A 25710-nucleotide genomic window follows, 5' to 3' on the forward strand; every position below is an offset into this window, starting at 1 on the left:
CCTGGCGGGGGTCTTGGCAATGTTCTCTGTCTTCTGCCTGGATCACAGTGACCGTTTGTGGGGTGGTTCTCCTTCTGCAGGGGGTGGGGTGCTGGTGGTCTGTTGTTCCTGTGGCGGTGCCCCCTGTCCACTAGCGCCGGCGGAGGTGAAAGGCTATTTCTCGGGTTGGCTAGAGTCAGGGGCCCTTTGTTGAGCCACTGCCTCCCTCATGGTCTTGCCCATGTCAGCCAGCACCCCTGCTATAGTGACCCGGATAGTGTAGATTTTGGTGACCTTCTCCCTGATCCCCATGCACTGTCCCTCCTGCAGCCGCTAGGTCTCCTGCAACTTGACCAGTACCGTGCCCATGGTCTCCTGGGAATGGTAGTGTGCTCCCATGATGTTTGAGAGTGGGTTCCCTGGGCCTGTCCTCCCCCTGTCGCACAGCAGTCGTCCCAGCTTCCCTGTTGTCCTGTGCCTCTGTCCCCTGAACCGTGTGCCCACTGCCACTGACCCCAGGTCCCTGGTCGTCCTGGGTTAGTGGGTTTGTCTGGGGTCCCTATAGTGGTGGACGCACTGCTGATTGACGTGTCCTGGGGACAGTGGCATGGGCCCGCTGGGTGGGTGCTGTGGTGGTGTTTCCTGAGGGGGGAGGCTCTGTGGGGGTTTGGGACTGTGGCAGGGGAACCGACTGTCCAGAGGTACCAGATGGGCCATGCTGGTCATCCTGATCCAGGCGTGCAGAGCTGCTGTCATCACTGTGGGCCTCTTCTGTGGGGGGACTGGATGTAGCTGGCACCTCCTGTCCGGTGACATTAGGTAGGGGTCCTGTTGGGATGCAAATGCATTGTTATTGTATCTGTGTGTCCCATCTTGTGCAATGGGTGTGTTTTCCTAATGGATTGTGCTTTCATTGTCGCCTTGGCCTTGTGTGATTGCTGATTGTGTGGGGTGGGTGAGTCTCTCTAGTGTGCATGCTGTGATGATGGGTGTCCATGCAGGTCTGTGATGGGTGTCCATGCATAGGTGTTCCATGCAGGTCTTGGTTTTGGGATGTGTGGGTTGTGATAGTGGGGTATCTGTGAGGTGGTGGAGTGATGGGGTGAGGGTAGGGGTAGGTGTTAGTGAGGGCATGCAGGTGGCGTGGGGGGATATAGTAGTAAAGATTTGCCTTACCAGAGTCCAGTCCTCCTGCTACTCCTGCGAGGTCCTCAGGATGCATGATTGCCAAGGCTTGCTCCTCCCATGCTGTCAGTTGTGGGGGAGGAGGTGGGGGTCCACCGCCAGTCCTCTGTACTGCTATCTGGTGTCTTGATACCACAGAACGCACCTTCCCCCGTATGTCGTTCCACCTCTTCCTGATGTCATCCCTGGTTCTTGGATGCTGTCACACGGCGTTGACCCTGTCGACAATTCTCCACCATAGCTCCATCTTCCCTGCAATGGAGGTCTGCTGCACCTGTGATCCGAATAGCTGTGGCTCTACCCGGATGATTTCCTCCACCATGACCCTTAGCTCCTCCTCAGAAAACATGGGGTGTCTTTGAGGTGCCATGATGTGGTGTGAGTGATATGTGTGAGGTGATGTGTGCGGTGCTGTGTTGTGATGTATTATGTAATGTGCGTGGATGGTGTATGAGTGATGGTGTTCTGAGCCTCTGGGTGAAGGTGTGCTCTTTGCTTTTCTCTCTCTGCTTGTTTGAATTTGTTCATGGAAAGGGTTGTGGGTAATGTGGGTGTATATTTTATAGTGGTATAATTGTGAGGGTGTGGTGTGTGTATGTGTGTCAGGTGTGTTTATTTTGAATTGTCCAATGTGGTGTGGTTTTGTAATTGTGTGTGTATTTTGAGAGCGGTGTTGTGTACCGCCAATGGTTTACCATTCAAAACCCGCTGCGGTGATTCGTGGGTCATGATACTGTGGGCGTTTTACTGTTGGTGTGACGGTGTTTGATTTTGCTATTGCCATTTTATCACTGACCTTTGGTCTGGGGGACTTGTATGGGTGTCTGTATAGTGGTGGTATTCTCTGTGTGGGTCATAATACCCGTAGCGGAATACCGCCGCGGTCACGGTATGTTGGCGGCCGTCGGCACGGCGGTAAACAGGATTTACCGGCAGGGTTGTAATGAAGGCCATAGTAATGTGTTTTATATGTCTTAACAGTGAAATACTGCTAAATTTGTTTTTCACTGTTGCAAGGCCTGTTCCTCTCTTAGGTTAACATAGGGGCTACCTTTAAATATGATTAAAGTGTAGATTCCCTTTGGGAGCGGATAGATATATGGAGTTTGGGGTCTCTGAGCTAAAGTAAGTTTTAAGATTGTGTGTTTGAAAATGCCACTTTTAGAAAGTGGGCATTTTCTTGCTTAAACTATTTCTGTGACTCTGCCTGTTTGTGGACTCCCTGTCTGGGTCAGTTTGACAGTTGGGCTGTTTGCACCTCTCTCTAGGCAGTGACACAAAGGGAGCTGGGGTGTAGTCTGCATTTCCTGATGAGCCATCTGTGCGAACAGGGAGGGGAGGAGTGGTCACTTACACCTGAAAGGGCTGTGTCTGCCCTTACACAATGCAGTCTCCAACCCCCTGGTTTGTGTCTGGGGCCTGGCCTGGGCAAGGCAGGATTTCACAATCAAGAGAGAATGTCCTTTGAAGTAGGCCTACTTCAAAGGACAACATGGGTATAAGAAGGGCACCCAAAACCAAAGACTTTGGATCACTTCTGGACATCAAAAATAACCTCTGCCTGGAGAAGAGCTGAGGAGGAGTGCTGCCCTGCCTGAGACTGTGCTTTGGGGAGCCACCCTGCAGTTGCTGCTTCTGCCTGTGCAAGAGGACAAAGACTGGACTTTGTATTGCCTTCTATCTTGAAGAAATCTCCAAGGGCTTGATTTAGAGCTTGCCTCCTGTTGTTTGTAGTCTCAGGGACAGCAAAGACTTCTCTCTGCCAGCACCTGGAGTTTCTGGAGAGACTCATACTCTGCTAAGGGGTGCCCATCCAGTTCCTGGGACCCTGAAATGAGAAGCTGGCAGAACAAGACTGAAAATCCATGCACAGACCGCCATGCGGGGAAAGATTTGCCGCACCTTCCGAGACGCGGCTGAAAAATGGCACGCTGCCAGCTTCGCAGCAGAAATGGATGCTCCACCGGCATCCCGGCTGGAAAATTGACATACGGAGCTGGAAGAACAACGCTCACACCTGCTGACAGAGGCTGTTCACGTCGCAACCCACATTGCGCGTTTTTGCTGAGACCGTGCGGCAGGATTTTCGATGCAAACCTTGTTGGGTGCGGAAAAATGATGCAACCCCTACCCGGACCCGAGTGCTGCCCGGATCGAGGCATTGCTCCCCTGTGGGAAGGAAAAACAACATACGCCGGCCCGACCGGAGAAGGAGAAACGACGCACAAGCTCACTTGTGGGTGAGAAATCGACGCACTGCTTACCTTTTTCAACGCACACTCGCCTGTGCGTGTTATTTTGATGCTACCCAGGTACTTTTCAACGCTAACAGTGTTTTACCTGTTTCCACAAGGATTTAAGACTCTTTTTGCTTTTTAATCAATAACTTGATTTGTGTATGTTGGATTTTTGTTGTTTTGGTCTTGTTTTGTTTAGATAAATATTTTCTATTTTTCCAAACCTGTGTTGTGTCATCTCGTAGTGTTTTCATTAAGTTACTGTGTATGTTGGTACAAATACTTTACATCTAGCACTCTGAATTTAAGCCTGCCCGCTCGTGCCAAGCTACCAAGGTGGTTAGCGGGGGTTAGCTGAGGGTGATTCTCCTTTACCCTGACTAGAGTCAGTGCTTAATTTGTGCTTTTGTGTCCAGTGCTGAGCACCGGCACTTATTTTTGAGGGGCGGGGCTTATTCTTCTTCCTCAAGCATTTACTGCAGGCAAAAGACACAAATGGGAAAGGAGGATGAAGGGAACAACGAAAAAGCGTCACAAGGGAGAAAGAGGAAAGCTGCAACAGTGAGCTGGAGGGGCAGGGAGTGGCTTTATATGAATTAAAGAGGCCCGAGATGGCTCCAGGATTACGCTGCCTCAGTATTCCATGTTCACACATTTAATTGCAGCAGCCGCGTGTTTAAGAGGAGGGCTTTGAGCACCGGCACCTTTTTATTTACAAATGAAGCGCTGACTACAGTGTGGGTACTTGCTTGGACAGGGGGCAACCTGACTGCCAACCAAAGACCCCATTTCTAACACATATCATCAATACCACTATGGGTAACGGGGCCTTCTTCTGCAGTTCTACCCTAACCCAGGGGTTGAGTAGGCCAGTGTCCCATCTTCTGAGAAATGAATGATCATGTTTTGTTTGGCTATTATCTTCTTAGGAGATTAGTCAGGTTTGGGGGTGATATAGCAGCTGTCCCTTCATGCAGCTGTCTCCCAAGTCTAACTCCATGGGTTTGGGAACCCTCATAACCATGCCCTAAAACCCCTGCATGTCCAGGGAGTCTTTGGATAAGGGCACAATCTCTTCTTTTAAACATGCTTTTGTTGCCCCTGTGTCAATTAGGAAGCTGTAGAATGTGTTATCTAGTAGCACTGTCACAGTGGCTTCCTCCTTGGACCATCGATTCACTGACAGCAACGGACACATGAGAGTGGGTGTGTGTGTGTCATCAGCTGGATGCAGGACTGACCCATGTTGGCCCCATTGGCCTATTTGGTTCTGGCAGTGGAGGGGGGATTGTGACCCAGTCCCAGCTTTGGGAGTCCCCTGTACTACTTCCTCAAATCCTGCTATTATGTGCTTTATCCTTTCTGAATCTCTGCAATGGCACCCTCATTGGTGCAGCAGCTTTCTGCGCCAATGCAGCCACAGCTGTTCTGACCAGGACTGCTTGCTCCCAGCTCAGAGATTTTGTAGAAACGTCCAAACCACCTCTTCTTTTCTCTTTCTTTCCTTCCTTCCTTGACTTGCCTTCATTCCCACCTCATGAGGCATTGGTGCATGTAGGAGAATTTCTAGTTACAATTTCCCTTTCCATATCTGATGAAATCCTCTGCCATTGCCATGTCCTCTGGCTCAAATTACCCTCCCCTAGGCCAGGTCCAGATTGGTTCCCCTCCTTCTGTCCAGTCTGCTAGCAAGTTGCAGAACAGGCGTGCAAAGATTTCTCTTTTGTCTCTCGCTACAATCTCCCTTGGGGTAAGCCTACAATTGTTATGAGCTCTGGCCCAGCAATGCAGACTCTCTTTGTTCGGTCCTTCCTCACCTAGTTGTAACCCTGTCCAGAATGGCTGTGAATCTCCTTGTCACTCGAGTGTGTTCACCGGAACCAGTGCGATCACATGCTCTCTGTGTCGCTGTGGCTTGATGGGCTGAACACGATGGATGGGTGGTCGAACTTTAGGGAGTTCAGGAGCTGGACTTCAGTAGTGCTAGAATTGCCTGGGTCTGCTGGCCTGTTAGACTGTTAGACTGTCACGCCTGGACCTAACAGTTCTTTGTTCGGTAGGGGACCCTGAAGCCCCCTTGACTAGCTGATTGGTATATCCGAATGCGGGGATAGCAGGTCTTGGGGAGGGCACCTCCATTATTGCATACGGCAGGGGAGGTGCAAACACCTTGCTTTCTCACTGTGATGGCCCATAGTTCTAGTAATGCTTCTCTCCTCTCCTTCTTTTGCCTTATGTATAGGATCTGTATCTGTGTTTTCATGTGTTCAATTATGTTAGTGTCAAATGTTCCCTCCTTTGGCCTGGGAAACACATGTGCCCTAGTGTGTGTGTGCCATTCATGGAAAAACGTGTTAAGGTTTTTAGTCTGTTTGGGGAACCTAGTTTTCATGTGTTTTAGTGGCGGCTCCATCAGAAGATGGGCAGTTGTTTAGGGAACAGCTACACCTCTAGCTTTTCTGGTTATATGGAACCTTACGTTCGACCTTGGTCATGGGGAAATATATACATAGGGATTGCTAGTTCTAACTACCTTACTATAAGCTCAGCGTTATTTACAGATGCTCCAACATAAGCATTTCACAAACACAAATGCACTGCATATGATGGGTCACAACCTAGAAGAAAGTGCAATTGTTAATTCAAACATCATCAAATAGCAAACTTTACTTTGGTATTTAATAGCGATTGTGAGAAATAGCAACTCCTTCATATAGCACATTGAGTTATTGACAAAAAAACATACTCTTGACAAAATACACTTACTTGCATTCATTTACCAGCACCACAACATCAAAGATACATCGATGTTTAACTATAGTAAATAAAAAAAGTGAAAGAATTATGCCTTTGTCGAAAATACCTTAGCCCACTATTAGCGCATGCTGCCGTGTGACCAGGGAAGCTGTTGCGGTACACAGGAATAAGTGAGCCTAATAGTCTGTCAGTATTGGCTGTGGGACAAAGATAATAACAAATTATGTAGAGAAAAGTAATACCTGGACAACTACAGGCCCCTCTTGGCCAAACACAAGCTACACCTAATCTCCCAGATCCAAATCTATTTCCCTGGTACCTGAATCAGACCCTATATCACACCTTGTGGTCAGGTTTACCATCTGTGTGACACCCAGTGGTCCAAGCGAGCAACACCTCTCACTTCTTTCAGATATCAGTGGTGTTAAGAAACTGGAAGCACTGAGAAAACCCATGAAGACTAAAAAATAAGATCGAGGTGTTGGCACTATATCGCGTCCATGGCTCATGCATACCATCTGTGTTACACAAAGTGGTCCAAGAGACAAACAACATTCACCTTTCCTGGTGTGCTGACTGTTGAAAAAAGGTGACCTCTTCAGGAACACCTCCAAGGCTGCCTTGTGACTACTCAGTTCAGACACATAAAACAGTTAACAAGTCACATTTCCATCAGTGGTAGGGCACTCAGAGTTACATTTTTGGGCTTCCTTCTAGTTTGCTATATGCCAAATTCTGGGACTAAGGCTCTGCTGTACTCTTGTACCCCCTAGTGGTGGCTTCAGGACGGGCCTTTGCACTGCGGATTCGGCAGAGCTTCCAATCAATTGCGGCATCTGCTAACCTTTTTGCACAAATGTGAATCCGTCCGGGTGGGGTTCCCTTCCTTTGGCTGCAGTCAGGTCCAAGGTACCAATCAGCTTCTGACTGGCCTGCCAAATGTTGCTCAAATGTGAATTTGCCATGAAATTGCAAAAGACAAGAGGTGTTTGTCAAAAAAGGAATGGTTAGTTCAATTAAACCCTACAGCCAGGAGAACTGTTTCAGAAACGAGGTATGCAGGCTGTCTCAAAGTACAATCAATCGGAGCAGTGTTTTATTCATTTTACCTGGGCATTTCAACAATTTCAGCATTCCTTTTTAGGTAAAGAATGTGGGCCGTTGTCTTGTAGTCATAAAATAAGGTCCCTGATAACATATGCAGGTGGGCCTTGAGCTAGCGTGGACACAATAAGGGCCAGTAATGTGTCTAGATATCCAGCATGAGGAGCGTGTGATCGCTGTGTGTTACTGTGTGCTATGTGTTCTGATTGACTGAGTGCTCCTAACTTCATGTGGCATCTGACTTTATGTTGTTTTGGGAACACATGCACCTCTCCTGCCATGTGTGCTCTATTGGGGCCAACCTTCTAAGACCATTGTGGCATCGCTGCACCTATCTATAGAACTGATCTGAATTTCCTGTTCATCCGTTTGTCTTCGGGCTACTTACCACCCCACCAATGACATGTCTATCAGTAACCTCAGGCCTAGATCTCAGAGCCTTCCTGACCACATATTTCTGAGTCGGGTTGATGGAGAGTTCATGATGGGTGACTTCGATAATAGTGAATCAACTTCATTTTTATTTTGAATATATCACTGTGCACATCAACACCAATATTTTCAATACTAACACATGATAAGTGCGGTAGGCCCACTACTCGCATTTAAATACAAGCTCTGGGAACATGTAGTACCACTTTACTTGAGACTTACACGTAAATTAAATGTTCTAATTGGGTGTAAGCCAATTTTATCATGTTTAAAGGAGACCTCAAAAACACTTTAGCTCTGGTTAGCAGTGGTAAAGTGCACAGAGTCCTCAAAGCCAATAAAAACAGGTTCTGAAAACAGGAGGCTGAAGGCAAAAAGTTTGAGGATGACTATGCCGAGACATGCTAGACGAATTCTCTTCGTATATAAAAAAAAGTTTGTGATCAGAAGTTTAAGAATAATTGAAATAAGCAGATAAATTAACAAAAGCAAAGGCATGAGAACTTCCCTATGTTAAGAACCTGAGTATGTGAATAACTCTGGAAGATATCACTTTCAGTTTGAGTCAAGAAATGTTACGGACTACTCCAAGAAGATGATTGTTATTATCCCACTTTCTCCCTTCTATTATGTGGCTTAACACACACAAACCTAAAAATAGCAAGCTAGAACATACATGGGTTTGCATGTATGATGAAGGGAGGCTACCTTGATATATTGCATAAACTAAAATAAATTATTTTGCTCCAAGAAACGTGGTTGCAAGGGAGCTCTCATAATGCAGGCTTTGTTACCATTAATGATAATGGTTTTACAAAAATGGCAGAGCAATCCTCTGGGAATTCTGACACTAATTTAAAGGAAAATTGTGAAATGTATTGAAAAACTTAATCTTGATATTAAAGTCTTTCAAATGTGTGAAGTTAAAACGTTCAGCAAAAAATAAAGAACAATGGTATTGATTGTTGTCAGAGTTTATCTACATAAAGATATTACACCAACAAAGTGAGACATATTGGGAAGTTTGAGGTCGAAATTGGGAAAATGAAGAAAGAATATCCAAATGTTTTTCTAATTTTAGAATGAGATTTCAATCTGAAGCCTAGGTATAAAAGCTAATGAGATAGACAAAACAAGTTTATGACTGCCACAGAATGGTTTAGCCTGCTTAAGTGTCCATAGTTCAACTGATTTTCCAGCACAGCAGACCTTTTGGTATAGCCATCAACTTTGCCCCGGTGAATATATGTTTGTCATATTACAGCAATTTGGATCATTTTCTGACTTTGGTGTTCTGAACTACGAGGGACGTGACAATTGAGCAATACCAAGCACCTTATAGTTTAAAGAATAATCAGTGTCTAATGGAGTATTACCCTTACCTGTTGAATGCCCAAGAAGACTCACACCTCGATTAGATCATGAGTACTTTCACCTTTTAGCAGATTATCAAATACACCAGCAGTATACAGATGATGTTGAGTGAAATGAAAATAGATTTAGCTGACTTTCCATAATTATGAATAATGTACTCCGTGTATAGACATGTCATTCAGTGATGAATTGTGGCAAAAAAGGTAACCACCAAGTTCCAAATAATAGTTTGTTGTAATCCATCCTCCCAAAAGCTAAAAAGCAGATTTCACACAATGGGAGAGTTATAAGAAAGGAGAGAGTAATGAATATATGTTAAAACTTAAATACTTAAAGAGGGACTATAAGAGTAAAAACAAATAAGAGTGTATATTTTTTATGACGCAATGGGAAATAATTATGAAAGCTATAGATGAAAGGAATAAGAGAAGATTCTGGAAATATACTGATAAATGGTTTGTCAATACAAACCCAGGTTTGCTTTTATGTACAATTGTAGAAAGGTCTTGAGCCGTTCACTTAAACAGGTTATATAGGGGTTCTAAAAAGAATGTCAATTTTTTAGATGAGTAAGCCAGACTCTGACATGATTAGTACTTTTGTGAGCTAAAACATAAAACATAAATTTGAACTCTTAAAGTAAGTAGAGCATCAGGTACAGATAATATCCCCACAGTAATGATAAAGATTAATATAGACTGGTGGGTGTAAAATGTTACACCCTTCAAATCTATAGCCAAACCAAGAAAAGTTCCAACATTGTTGAGACTTGCAGTTATGAAAACAGTCTTTAAAAAAGGTGATAGCAGTATGACTAGTAATTACTGACTGATGAGCCTAATGGATATAACTCAAAATGTCTTTGTGAAGGTTCCCCAGGGACACTTGGATGAATAAATTAAAGATACTAATTATTTACCAATTGAGCATGGATGGATCTGTGAGGACCACTCCATGATAGTACACATCTTTGCCTTTTGGTCATTAAATCAGAAATAAATAGATAAATATGAGGTTGTGTTGCGCAGCGAGGAATCATTGGGCAAAAGCTAACTATGTGGAAAATCTCTGAGGGCCAGTAATCACTCATCCAATCACTGTTTATACAAAGTTGAGCACAACTGGAACTAAATCATACAGGACACCTTTTAAGAGGTATACAAATGAATAATGGACTTTAGCAGGCATGTGTATTGGCACCATCCCTCTTTGCTTTTATTTAGCAGATTTACAATCCTTACTGAAAGAATCTCCATCGCTTTCACCGAAAAAGGGGTATGTTCACATTTCCTGCCATCTATATGCAGATGATCAAATATAAATCAGCTTTACAGCAATAGGTTTGCAATATTAATATTGGGAAAACTAAAACTACTAGCATTTGCTAAGAAAGAATCAGAGTTAAAATGGTACCTTGAAGAAAAGTTAGTGCAGAAGTTATCTGTTATTGTTACCTTGGCTTATTATTTTGCAAAAAATGTAAGCTGAAAACAACATCTTATTTCATTGATGATCAGGGCTTTACTGACAACTTAGAACTTTGAAACAGTCAAACACTAATATGGGAAGGTAAAGGTTGTTCTTTAATACTGTTGCTCAAAACATACATAAGCAACATTCTGCCAATGGTGTTATTTGTTTCAAAAGTATTGTTTCTAGAGCCGAATGTTACTTGAAAGCATACAGAATATTAAAATGAATGTTAAATCCACCAATAGGATCCAGGCTAATAGCATATGATTCAAATTTAAATTGATAGCATGGACTGAAGGACGGTCATTTGTATGGACATTTTCATGAATAAGTTTTTGGTAAATGAATAGCAAAATAAAATCTCCCATTTATATTGTAGATAAGGCCAAACTAACCAAAGAAATTGGGCTGCATTATTATTAAAGACATTGAATATAGTTGAGAATAATCATACTCTCTTAAGCACTAAAAACCTCATTAGAAAAAGATTTGTTATATTTAGTATACAAAATCTCTCTTAATTTTACAGTAAAAGTCTCAGGGAAAGAAAAAGTGTTTTTTTATATTTATGAATCACCAGTTCCCATGTTATGTCTTGAAGTGTTAAATGATATCTAGGATGCAATCAATGGCATACCAAAGATAAGTGTTAAGGCCCATGCAAGGGAAAGTAATTATCTCTGGTAAACCAATATCAAATGTACCACAGTTCAGTCAATTGACTGACTGCTTTTTTTTAAATAAATGTTGTGATACATTTTCAAAACCTACTTTTTTATAAATATTTACCTTCGCTGAGACATTCCACAACAGATCGTATAGCTAATATGTGTTTTTTAGATTTATCTGTAGGTCTTGCTATTTTTTTAAGGGTAGTTAAATCTTATTCATAGTAGGGTTTATTTTATATATACATAAATGTGTTAATGAATTAGCAATTTGTTATTGTGATATTTTATGGGCCATTACCTAAATATATTTGCTTTTGAACTTGAACATGATAATTTAGTAATACCTTACACAGCTTTAGGAAAAATTAAATGTTGGTGACTGGTCGCTTATTCCGGTTGTGTGAAGAGTATAGTCTTTCTCAGATATGTGTGCCTATCTACTAACAAAATGGAATAAATCATTGCATCCCTTCCAACATTGATATACTAAATTATGCTAGTTCCTGTCGGGGATGTATAGCTTTTCACTCTTAAAACACACTCTTACATATATGGCATATATGTCTTGAATGTAACACTGTGAAGTGCATGTCTCTTTACTTATTTTTTACTACATAATTCATGGCCTTCAAATCAGACCTTTCTGTTTAGATGTAAATTGATCCTTTACATTTGATAAATATACTGTGTTATCAAAAACCTTAATAAATGTATTCTAAATAAATGTGCTTCTTTAAAAGCAAAATAAATAGTAATATTTGCATGAACGTAGTGGTCAATCCCTATCCCATGGAAATATCTGCAATACAATAAGAAATTTAGACTTTCTAAACTGCAAGACTAGTAAAGAGACTTTTGGAAGCAATGAAGAACCCAGAAACAATGCTGTACTATTGCTGATTTTCTAGATGTTTAGCTAAAATATTGTTTGAAGGTTCAAACACCTGGTTATAAATAGGTGTGTCAAACTAGTTCAAAGTAGATATGTTCTATTTCATAATCCTATTTCATTAATTCAGGTTTGTAATATGTACTGTCAGCTTTTTCTACCTGAAATCAGGTTGTATCTTGACAAATGCATTACACTAAACTATCAGCATGTGCGTTTCTATGAATGTTTTCATCGTACCATTGAACTTTGTAAACAAACATTGATGACACATTTCAGTACACAAATTTGATTCTTGACATTTTTAAAATGCTCCCAACCTGAACTCGAAAAAGTGTTTGTTCATGACTGAACTATTATTCTGTCATGCCTTGTGTGATTTAGTTTGCGCTAATCATTTTACATGTGGATCTCGATTTAAATTGGCGGTTGTATATTGATTTCTGAAAACAAGGCAGGGTGTTTTCAACAGTCTTTATGCCTCTCTTTTGTTGTTTTTCATTAATCAAAACAGATGTGTTCCAAACCATTGTGAGCATGGTGGCATATGTACACAGACATGGAACAGTTTCAAATGCAATTGTGAGGGAACTGGATATTCTGGGGCAACTTGCCATAATTGTAAGTACGAATTTGATTAAGTTTTTGAAAACAGTTTGTTTTGGAGTGAAAAGAACTGGTGAAGCAGTAAAGAAAGTTTGAATGCAAATACACAGAGAGTAACCCAGTAGTAAAGAGGAGTTAAAGGGGCGACTTTCACCTAGGTGAAGAGCTTTCTTAGAAACAATGCACAACAATTATATTTAGATAAAGCAGGATTGGTCTTTAAAAATATATATCGGATTGCTCTTTATTTAAAATTTCTTTGCTGTTGGTTGATAGCAACCTTTTGACTTTACCAATAACAGTAATTTCTGATTATAGTTGATGGCTTTTACATTTTTAACACAATAATCATTTGTGCGTTTGCATTAAAAGGAAGGAAAAAAGGGGCACACATACAATATTTTTCTCCAGAAGACAGGTAGAGGGATCCACATTTCAAATATTAATTTGTGAATGTCCTAGTATCAGAGCCAATTTTAATATATTTAAACATACACACTTAAACCATAATGGGCTTTATGTTCTAAAGAGCATTATCAAAGACAACAGGTCTAACTTTAAATTGTCAACATATGTAAACACAGGCATTCACAGATAGCCTTTGCATGCCTTTTATGCGCAAGTGCTGTTTATCACATTAAAGCCCGGCCTACTGTATTTTCTAATACAGTGAAAATGTAGCAAGATGGAGTGCCTTCTGTACATTATACATATAGAAGCTAAATAATTGAACATGAATGTTATAATGTTAAATTACTGTACTTCCAAGATGTTTCCTGCAAAAACAATTGGTGACTACCCACTAAACATTAATGTGCAGCAAGTTTAACATAATTGTAAATGCCATGAAAATGCCAACATTAACTGAGTACTCACAGTTGAGCACTTTTGTAAACCAAAGCTGAACTAAACCTAAGATGGGCTTGTTGTATATGTAAATGATATTAGCAATTAAGAAGCTGCTTAGTAAGTTTAGTTGTGATTTCACTGAGTACTTAGAAAGATTAGTTTCATTAGATGGTTAGGTTCAATTAATGTCTAATTGATCTGTCTTAATTAAAGCTCAAATTAATTGAGCTTTAGTTTAAGTTCAGCAATTGAAATTACATTTAATTCTCTAACAGCGGTTAGCGATGTTCAGTTTTCCCTACAGTTGAGGAATAGTTCAATGACTCTGGCTGAGCACTCTTTTAGCTTATGAGTAATTACTCCTTAGTTTAAATGGAAGTTGGAATGATACACAAACAGCCAGCAGACTGAGGAGTGAGAATAATAGTCTGATAGAAGCCAAATCCCACTTTACGAATATTGTAAAGAATTGATAATAGTAAGTCTGGCAGACATGTGCACTCTTAAACCAGACCTAAAAAAGATCCTTATGGAACGTGTATATTTTTGTTCCAGGAAGTGTTGATTATTTTGAAACACAAGATTGTGATCTTTCGTTTTCCAGGTTTGTGAAAATAGGAAAAATGGACGAAATGCTCTAGTAATTAAAACATTCAAGTAAACAACTATCTCAAAAGGGCCTGTGTTTCATATGTAGCTGTCATTGATTGCCTACGAATTTTCAACAACAACTTAAGGCCACCAGTATGTCACCATTATTCTGAAAGGAAGTAATCTTTTTTTTATGTTTTGTTGGTGCTAAATGCGGGGGCTTAGCCAAGGACCCGGAGATGGCGCACGCCTGAACTTCTCGCTCCGGAGGGGCCGGCGAGAAAGTGCTTGAAATCGTGCCCTCTCCGGGCCTGCCGAGGTCCGAGCGGAGGGACTGGGCCGGAGGAAGTGGCCGAGAGGGCGCGGACCCTTGCGGCGACCACGGAGAGTGCCGGGGGGCGAAACCGGCCAGCTGTTGGGCTCGGGGCCCGGAGGCCTGAGAGCGCGGCCGAAGCCGCGGCCTCGCGCTGGGCCGAGGCCCGAAGCGGCGTGTGGGCAGACGGAGTGGAGAGGCGGGGGACCCCAGACGGGTCTCCCCGCGGTGGCGCGGGTTCCGGAGGGGGTCCGAGAGCCCAAGAGTGACCGCGCCTAATCGGGGTGTGGCAGGGCAATGCTCCTAGAAGCGGTCGGCCCCAGATGAAGACGGGGGCCGGCCTACGAACGAGGTTTGTGGCCGCGGGCGGAACTGCGGGCCGAGGCGGCACGAGGGCGATCGGCCCGGGGGCAGCGGGGGACGCCAAGGGAGTCCCCCCGCTGCGGCGGGGTCGCCGGTTGGGGCCCGGTGGCCCAATTGTGGACATGTTTTGAGGCGCTGCTCTTAGACAAGAGCATGACCCCAGAGAAGAAGAGTGGGGACGACGAATGGCCGATAGAGAGAGTAGGAGCAGCGCGACACCGGGGTGACGGTGCGACCCGTGAGCAGGTCACGAGGCCGCTTGACTGGAGGTGGAGCTCGGGGCCCCGGCAAACTCCGAAGAGGTGAAATGATTAGAGGAAAGCGGACCCTGGTGAACCCCTGTAGACATCGGTGAGTTCGCAGTGCGACTGGTGGCCCCTTGGGGTAGGGTGCCAGAGAAGAATGGCCCGGGACCGCGCCTGCCTGAGCCCCCTGGGGGCGGAGTTGGAGCCCGGGGCGGGAGGATCCAACTGACAGGATCAAATCAGCTGGGCAAGAGGAACAGCCTGTGGAACCGGTGAGTGGCGGATCGCGCCCTGGGGGTGAGCGGAATGTGGAAGGACCAGTGGATGGACTTGTGGATTCCCACGGGCGCCCTAGAGGTCCGGAGACCCCTAAACGAGTAGGGCAGGGAACAGTACAAGGGGGATTAGCCCCAGAGGGGTGAAACAGGGTGCCCAGAAATGTTATTGGTGCTATAAGGAAGCCAAGTGGGACGCAAAGCGGAGCCGCGAAGAGGGGAGACAGACGTGAGCCCACGACGTGCCAAAGGGCCAAGAACTGGAGAAGCTAGCGGCTAAACAGGAAAAGTCGGCGTACAGACCCCCCGGCGCCGCAGCCCGAAAACAGCGGCTCTGGACGGAGCGCAGGGGCCCAGCTGAGGATCAACCAGGAACAAAAAAGGTGCCGCTTATGGTGAGTGGAAGTGACGCCCTGGAGTGGAACTATAAACATCGTTGGGGCCACTGCTGGGGCCCCTAGGGCAAGGCCGGCAGCCAGTCTGATGTCCCCCAAGAGCCGCCGCAAGACCAGAACCATGGACACTGCGGCTCCGGCTGAGAGCGGGGGACCGGGCACACAGGACCACATGCAGCTCAAAGTCCAGGATACTCTAGATAAAATACTCGGAGCGATTGAGGACACAAAAGCAACGCTGCAGCGGGAGATAAGCCAGGTCGCGGTTGAGGTGAGCCTACTGAGAGCGGACCACCACAAATTGGTGGACAGAGTCAAAGAAACAGAAACTGCACTGGCGGACATTGCACCAAAACAGAAAGACTTGGCGGCTGAAGTGACCTCCCTGGTTGACAGAGTGACGCGCCTCGAAAAGAGAGCTGAAGATGCGGAAGGTAGGAACAGAAGGAGCAATGTACGCGTAGTCGGCCTCCCGGAGGGAGCCGAGGGTGCGAACATGGTTGAATTTCTGGAGAAGTGGTTCAGCACAACAGTGGCGCCCGGGCGCCTGACTCCTTTCTACACGCTGGAGCGGGCGCATCGAGTGCCGGCGAGACCCCTTGCTCCGGGCAGGCCCCCCCGGGCAGTGATAGCTAAATTGTTACACCACAGAGACAGGGACACCCTCCTGCAGAGGGCCAGTGAGTCGGGCCCGTTCAAAGGCGCAAACGGGGAGGTGACACTATTCCCGGACTTCACCCTGGAGGTGCAAAATAAGCGAGCTTCATTTCTGACAGTCAAGAGAGCCCTAAGGGATGAAGGAATCCAGTACTCGCTACTCTACCCGGCCAGGTTAAGGGTAATGCTGGAAGGGAAGACAACGTTCCTCCAATCCCCTGAAGAGGCGTGGGAATGGCTGGAGTCACACAGTTCACGGGTGGGAGGGCCAGCAGGAGAGGGCGCGAATGGGGGCAGGGCTCACCGAGCTCCGAAGGGAAGGAAATCCAGAGACCGCAGACGACTGGCGCCTACGCAAACACAGACGGAGAAAGGAAGGAAGGAAGCACTGGAAGCAGCAGCACGCATGGGTGGTGAGGCATCCCCCCAGGAAGGCTCTGGGGATGAAACGGATGACACGCTGGTGTCCTCTGCGGGAGACCTGGAACACTCAGCCCGGCCCCGAAGGTAACCCCACAAACGGCTGACGAACTCGGCTAACATGGACCTGCGGTGGGCGCCGGAGATAGAGCGTGTCACGGGAACTAACGGCCCCTCCGGACTTGGCCACCCCTGGACCAGAATCTCGCCTATCCAAAATGGCGAGTACTGCTGTTAAGAGACTAAACAAGTTGCACTGTTGCACAATTAGCTGGGCAACCTACAGGCTTAGAGGCGCCCTGGGGATCGGGAGTTGGGATACACAGTTAAAAGTTAATATGGCACAGCGGGTGGCGGAATTAGTTTGCGGCAAAGTCATGAATATGTGGAAATACAACTCTGAGGCTTGGGAGGGCCGGTGACAATGTTACCAGTCTGAAATCACAAAATGACAGATTACAATCTCTTGACCTGGAACGTTAGGGGAATGGGTACACCAGCTAAAAGGCACAAAATACTCTCCTATTTAAAGAGAAGGGGTGTACAGGTGGCACTACTGCAGGAGACTCACCTGGCGCCTGGAGAGGGAGAGAAGCTAAGACGCAGGTGGAGGGGGCAGGTGTTTGCATCAAAATACTCAGCCTATGCAAGAGGTGTATTAATATGGATCAGAGCGGGGGTCCCCTTCACAATGATTTCTTCTAACATAGACTGAGAGGGAAGATTCGTGATATTAGAGGGGAGGCTACACGGTATACCAATGGTCTTGAGCTGCATTTATGCCCCCAACCAAGACCAGGTACCCTTCATATCGGGCCTATTGAGACACCTCACACGCCAACACGCCGGAGAACTATTAGTGGGAGGCGATTTTAATGCAGTGATAGACACAAACATGGACAGATCCACCCCACCTCTACAAGGGGCAGCTACAATTAGAACAGCCAAAAGGTTAGGCGAGTGGTTGGACACGTGGGGGTTGTCGGATGTCTGGCGAGTGCATCACCCAACTACTAGGAATTACTCTTATTACTCGGGTCTTCACCGGGTGCACACTAGAATTGACAGGGTAGTTTCTACTTCAGGCCTGATGAATAACATGACACACTCGGAATACTTAGCCCGCACCTTGTCTGACCACAATCCCTTGCTAATAACGATGAGGTTGTCGGAAGATAGACCCCCCATACCTTCATGGAGACTGCCCCCCTCAGCACTTGAGGACCAGGCGTACAGAGAGGCCCTGCACTGTCACCTAGCAGAATATATTGAGACGAACAGTGGGTCCACCTCATCTAGGGCCTTGGAGTGGGAGGCACTCAAGGTGGTGACGAGGGGCTTCTGTTTGGGCCAGTCAGTGGGGGTGAGGCGCACGCTAGAAAAGGAACTGGAAGCCCTAGAGAAGGATATGCATGATGGGGAGTTGAGACAGGGGAAGGCAGTCCAGGAGAATGGAGAATACAGCCGTGCCCGCAGAGAACACTCCCGTATTGAAGAGCAGCTCAGATGTCATGATAGACAAAAATACATAGCATCCTTGCAGGCGGAGGAGGGCAGATTGGGAAGGCTGCTGGCATGGCTGGTCCGCCCAGGGGGGCAGGGTGAGCCGGTCACATGTGTGCTAGATGGGGAGGGATCGCGCAGACTCAGACCGGGCCCCATAAATGACGCATTCAGGGAATACTACACGCAGTTGTACGGGAAACCCAGTGAGCTGTGGACGGAGGTCTTTGATAATTACTTACTACAAACTCCACTGCCTACACTGAGTGCAGAGGAGAGAGACGGCTTGGGGGGTCCAGTGTCGGTAGAAGAAGTAAACAAAGCAATAGCACAGTTAGCACCTGGAAAGACCCCAGGAACAGATGGCCTCCCCATGGATTTTTATAAAAAATACAGATCACTGCTGGCTCCCCAACTGATGGAGATGTATGCGGAGGCACTGAAACAAGGAGAGCTAACGTGCACACTGCGGGAAGCCTTGGTGGTGCCACTCCCCAAGACAAAAGACAGGGAAGCTTCGGTGGCGGACTTTAGGCCTTTATCAATGCTAAACAGCGATTTCAAAATTCTTAGCAAGATCATGGCTGCTCGGCTACTCCCCCTTATGACCAAGCTAGTGCACGCTGACCAGAACGGTTTTGTCCCCCGCCGTAATACGTCCCTGAACCTGAGACGGGTTTTTACGGTTCTGCACATGCCTAAGAACCTGAGGCCGACGGCGGGGGTCTTGCTCGCGGTGGACTTCGAGAAGGCCTTGGATTCTATCAGGTGGGACTACTTAAGAACTGTGATGCTTAAAATGGGGCTGGGGGAGGAATGGGTGAAATGGGTGGATCTGTTGTACTCATCCCCACTAGCAAGAGTTAAGACCGGAAGGACGATTTCTAGTGCATACCCAGTTTACCGGGGAACTAGGCAGGGCTGCCCCTTGTCCCCACTGCTGTTTGCTCTGGCAATTGAGCCCCTGGCCTCGCGGCTGCGATGTGAAGGCATGGGTAGGGGAATTGTGTGGGGTCCGGATGAGCATATTGTTTCTCTGTCTGCTGATGATATACTTATCTACCTGAGAGACGGGACAAGCGGACTCACGTGGGCACTGGGGACGCTGGAAGACTTCGGAGACATATCTGGTCTCCGACTTAACCGGATGAAAACATTTGTATTTCCGGTGCTGTCAGACGGCATGCGCCCTGATGCGTGCCCAGCGGATATAAACTGGGCCCCGCGGACTTTTAAATACCTGGGCATACAGATATTTCACGAATTGAACGACCTTAGAGACGGGAATATTGGCAGGACACTCAGATCCCTGCGCACCTCGGTGGGGTTCTGGAGATCATTGAAGCTAACAATAATGGCCAGAGTGGCGCTCTAAAAAATGATCATGCTTCCGCGCCTCCTTTACTACTTTGCTAACTTACCGCTACAGGTCCCCTCTGCATGGTTCCGAGAGCTGAATGCTCTGCTCAGAGAGCTGATATGGGATGAGGGTCGCAGGAGAACAACGCTTTCGACCATCTGTAGACCGACACACTTGGGGGGGCTGGGCGCTCCTGACTTCGAGGCTTATTACTTGGCATCCCAGCTACAATGGGTGGCCGGCTGGCTAGCGGGCAGGAGACGGCTGGACCTAGCTACCGCACACGGAGTAATAGACACAGCTCGGATAGCAGCAAGTGTGGTGGGCAGGAAGATTGCCCCCATAAGAGACAACATAATGTGCAATGTGGCGATGAAATGCTGGAAACGGTGCGAGAAAAGGACTGGGGTGGGGCCGCCGTACTCTCCCGCTCTGCCGCTGGCGGCCGTCGCTCTGGACCCGGGAGTGGGGGAGCGAGGGGGGCTGGGATTGGGACCATGGACGAGAGCAGGGATAGTGACAGTGGGGGGGCTATTCAAGGAGGGGGTGCTGAGGAGCTTCGCTGATGTAGCAGGGGGGGGAGTGCAGCAAGGACAATTTTTACTCTTCAGGAGGCTGGTGCACACCCTGAAAGAGCATTGGGACACGATCAACGCGGAACCCACGATTCACGGGGTGTTGAACCTCCTGTTGACAGCAGGAGAGGAACCTCACTTGATTGCAAAAATATACCGGGCCCAAATAGAAGCAGCAGTGGACCCCCTGCATTCCCTAAGAGAAAAATGGGTGAAGACAATTGGGCGGGATCTGTCTGAATCCGAGTGGAACAGAGCACTAGCTTATCCCAGGATGATCTCGCGCAACACGAGGCTGAGATACATCCAATACAACTATCTACACAGAACATACCTCACTCCTCAACGGCTGCACCGCATATATGGGGGGGTGCCCAGGACATGCCCAAGATGTGGGGGCGGAGAGGCCGACTTTGACCATATGGTGTGGGGATGCACGATACTCCAGAGGGGTTGGGACGCGATGATGGCAATCCTCACGGAGCTGTTCGAGATGGAGCTCAGGCCAACCCCCGTCATGTGTCTATTGGGCCTTAGAACCGGCATCAAGTGGAGTAGGGTAGGGGTCCGTTTCCTTGACATAGGAAAACCTAGTGACAAACTGGGACGACCTAACGAAGAGACCAAAAGCACCTGAGGGGGTGGGATGAACTAATTGAAATGGCCAGCGGATAGGATCGTGGGGGAAGGTTCCCGTAACTATGACAGGAGGAATACTAGGCGCCCCCCCCGAGCCAGACGCGGAGAGTGAGTGAGCGGGGGGACAGGACACAATAACTAAAATGATAGAGGACGGAGGGGCGCGAAGCACAGGCCAACCCTACATAACAAGTAATGCCCTGACAATTGCCCCATTAAGAAATTAAGCAGATCCACCCACTTAAGCCAATAAGTTTATTCAAAGTTTGAAGTTGAGTTAAGTCTGTTATTAGGTCACAATATCCAAGAGGTAACAAGGGGTACTGAAAGTACTGACAACATAAAAGCGATCTGATTTAGAATTGGAAATACTGATGTATAAGTATTATATTATAAGATCATTGAAATGTACAAGTAATTGTAACACGCATCGCAAGTAAAGTATAACAGAGTTGCGGCTCAGTGAGCAGAAATGTACAATAAGGACAAAATGTTACAATAAACAGACCTACATATGTAAAACAGCAAACAGTTAATAAAAATATATTTGAAAAAAAAAAATTGTTGGTGCTAAATGCTAAAAGGTAATTAGTACATTGCTTGGGGACATAGGTTACTAACCACAAAAAATATGGATTTGTTCTTAAAAAAAATATTTATTAGAAGTTTTGAAATGGACAACATTGTGCCAGTCAGAACGGGAGGTCACATTTTATTAACATTGCCCTGTTGACAAAAACCATTCATCTTCCAGAGTTTAGTATAATATTCAAAAGCAAAAGACTGTCATATGAAATTTTAGTGAGTTTGGTTCAGCAGTAGTGATATACTTCATATTTGAAGGGAACTTACATCCAGAGTAAGTACTGTATTTAACACTTATTCTAAATCTCTATATTCTTTGTAGTTTAGGAAAGGACATATGTAAAAGATGGTTCAATTTATCACAGCAAATGGGTATAGCATCTCATGATGTGGACTTGCAAGCTGGTCATCCCCAGTTCTAAATGTTGATGATTTGTTCATGGTCTTTTATTGTACTGGGGCACAGTGCAGTATATTTAGTCCTATACATTGAAGTGGATAGACATTTAGATTGTTTCATTGAATGTCCGGTATGTTCCTTATGGTCATGATTATGAAGAAATACATTCTACCAGTATAAGCACATTGGTCCATCATCTCAAACAGCTGAACAGTAGAGCTATATCAGGACAGAGAGTGATGTAAGAAAGTGGCATTGTAATCTGTTATCCCATCAAGGTACTGTGTGCATGACAAGGTGATAAGTATAAAGAACACTTGAATATGAAAGGTTAAAATAGCAGAGTTCTGGTCTTGAGAAAAAGGATTGCAAATGTTTTTTTTTTTAATTCCAGTTGGTCATTTTGCCTGAAGATCAAGTGTTCATGACTTGTCATTATCATCATTTAGTTTACTCATTCATGATGAGATAGAGGTGTTGGGGATATTCACCGTCTCAGGATTCAACCCTCATAGAGTTGTGAACTCTGGTGGAATCATATGTAGGAAATATATGCGAACGTAGACCCCGTGGTATTCTATCCAACTTCTTGTACTGTTGTAATGTAACAGCGTCCCACCATCTGGACATCTCATTAATTAAGTACAACAGTACAAGAAGTTGGATAGAATACCACGGGGTCTACGTTCGCATATATTTCCTACATATGATGCCTTAGATGTTGATTTATTAAGAAAATGGGAAGAGGAGTTGAAATCTAACTCTATGAAATTGATGGATATTCTGATAGAAAATGCAGAAAGGAAAGTGAGCAAACTACAAACAGATATAGAGGTATTGGAGAAAGAAATTAAGGAATTAAACCTTAAGGAAGCCACAGAGAAGAATTTTCTTATACTCTATGATATAATTACGAGATTTCAAGATGAGATTAAACAGAGGAAAGCCAGGAAGTTCAAAAGGGATGAATTGGACTATGCAAATGGCAGGGTATTTACATTTTCACACAAATATGATCATTTAGTCAAGCACAAAAGTGTGACAGTAGAATCTAGTACCTCAGTGGAGTCATCATCCTCCTCTAGGAGTAGTCTGGTCACAGACAACAGTGATATAGAGGGTGGAGATATTCAAGTAGGTTCAGACACCCAAGGAGTGGGTTTTTTACAAGAATTGAAGAGAATAAAGCAAGGCAATTGGGAGTCAAATCTAAAGAAAAACAGAACAGGAAGACAAGAAGAGGGAAAAGAGGAGGAAAAAAGCGAATCTCGCTCAGGAATGAGAACGAGATCATGGGACAAGAAAATATACAATGCATAAAGGATTCGGAGAATAATGTGGTTAATTTGTCAGATAAATCTTTATCTCCAGATATGATTGGTCTTCTGAATAGAGGTTTAGGTTTCTGTCCATCTTTAATTGGAGACACATGCAAATCCAAGATAGATTTATATAAATTTGTTAGGAAACTAAAAATAAAAAAGTACTTTGAGTTACGTAATAAGGATACTGAACAAATTTTATATAATAAACCGGTACTTAGTGGTTTGTCTATTCAGGATATATATGACACAGTGGCATTAATGACAATTACTGATTATGAAGAATACCCCACTACGATTTCCACTGTATTACAAGATTTGAATCTATCATCGGACTTACATGTTACCAGTGGTCTGAAACAAAGATCAACATGGATACCTAGATTTGCACTGGACAGTAGTATAGAAACATTTTATAAAATGGTGTGGGCAGACCTGAATAGGGAAGACATGAAAAGGATATACATTAATAAACCAAATTTGAACAAAGATGAATTTAATGCTTTGAAATCTTTGAGACAGGATGAGACTGTGATTATTAAAAGAGCGGACAAGGGTGGTAATATAGTGATTCTGAATCGTAAAGATTATGAGCAGGAAATGTATACACAATTAAATGATGAGAATTGCTATGAAAAGATAATCTCTAATCCCATTAATAATATCACTAGAGATATTAATAATATGCTGAAGATTTGGAGACAAAGGGAATTACTGGATGAGGATGAATATTTATATCTTCAGGTCTACCGTCCAAAATATCCCTGTATATATACACTACCTAAGATTCATAAACAATCTGTATTTCCACCTGGAAGACCAATAGTCTCGGGTGTGGGAGGTCCTACAGAAAGACTATCGGAATTTGTAGATACTTTCTTACAATCTTTTGTTCACAATTTACCTTCCTATATTAAAGACACGAAACACATACTAAGTATACTTTCAGATATACAATGGGATGCAGGTATGATTATGGTCACCCTAGATGTAGTGGCACTATATACAAGTATACAACATACATTTGGTATTCAAGCAATAAAGCATGTCTTGTATAAAAGGTCTGCTAGTCTGATGGAACATACGAAGATGATTATTGATATGATAGAGTTCATACTTAATAATAACTACTTTTTGTTTAAAAATGATTGGTATAAACAAAAACAGGGTGTAGCCATGGGATCAAAATTCTCCCCCTCGTATGCCAACTTGTTTATGGGGTGGTTCGAGGAAATATGGATATGGGGCCCAAATGCAGCGAAATGGCACACCCATATTCTATATTGGGGACGATATATCGATGATTGTTTTATGTTATGGACAGGAGATGTTAGTACACTGGAAGAATTCTGTACATATTTGAATAGCAATGATGTAAATATCAAGTTCACATACAGTTATAGTGAGACACGGTTGGAATTTTTGGATGTGGAACTGTTCGTTGATGATAACAAAATAGAGAGTAGACTATATCGTAAACCGACGTCTTGTAATAATATACTGCATTCCACCAGTGCTCATCCACAGCATCAGATTGAGGCAATACCTTTCGGAGAAATGATTAGAGCAAGAAGAAATTGTAGTAAGAGTAGTGACTTCCTTGAGGAAATTGAGAATATGGGACGGAGATTTCGAGCCAGGGGATATTCTGAAAACATTATTGGAAAATCGATGCGGAAAGTGAGGAAAATCTCACGCAGACAGACATTAGGGCATGATACACATGAGGGTGACACCCTAGTTAGAGATAAAATGCATAAGATTAGGATTATTTTAGACTACACAGAAAAGTCTAAGAGACTGATTAGGAGTATGAAGAAATACTGGTCAATACTAACTCAGGATGACATACTCAAGAAGTATATCGGTAATAGACCGGATGTTGCTTATAGAAGGGGCAACACCCTTAATAATATATTGAGCCCCAGCTACCCGTTGGAGAAAAAGCAGTTAGATTGGTTAGGGAAGCGTAATCTAGGTTTTTTTAAATGTGGTTGCTGTATGGTATGCAAATGGGCTTGGCAGCCCAAGAAGGAATTTGTGGATTTTAATGGTAACTTAGTGGCCATTAAATCACATATAGATTGTAATACGAAGTTTGTGGTATATATGATCACATGTAAATGTGATAAGATATATATAGGTAGCACGATACGTCCGTTAAAGGTCAGAATCTCCGAACACTGGAGGGCAATAAATGTAGGGGATGAGCGTTACCCCATAGCTTCTCATATGAAGGTATGCCAAGTACAGGATAAATACAAAACATTTAAATTCTTTGGCTTTGACCAGTGTGTAGTTAACCCCCGTGGTGGAAATAGGGAATTAGCCCTTAGGAGAAAGGAGTCATACTGGATTTTGAGATTAAGAGCTGTAGAGCAGGGTCTTAATACAGATTTTGAAATGGAGTACTTCTTGGGAGACACTTAATGAATAGTTAGAGGTCAATACGTATCAGATAGTGGGTGGGTTAAACCAGAATAGAATGCATTTGCTTTGAGTCTAACTTGA

The 25710-nt window shown here is 44.5% G+C and overlaps 1 protein-coding gene across 2 annotated transcripts in view; it reads left to right on the top strand.

Moving 5' to 3' along the window:
* CNTNAP2 (contactin associated protein 2) overlaps window positions 1-25710 on the top strand; it is a 2759350-nt gene that overhangs the window by 1835735 nt on the left and 897905 nt on the right. For both annotated transcript variants that reach the window (XM_069211508.1, XM_069211509.1), the window contains exon 11: window positions 12616-12722. In XM_069211508.1, the coding sequence (XP_069067609.1) occupies window positions 12616-12722 (107 nt within the window). The remainder of the gene's footprint in view (window positions 1-12615; window positions 12723-25710) is intronic.

This window comes from Pleurodeles waltl, chromosome 10 (assembly GCF_031143425.1).
Source record: "Pleurodeles waltl isolate 20211129_DDA chromosome 10, aPleWal1.hap1.20221129, whole genome shotgun sequence".
Classification (NCBI taxonomy): domain Eukaryota; kingdom Metazoa; phylum Chordata; class Amphibia; order Caudata; family Salamandridae; genus Pleurodeles; species Pleurodeles waltl.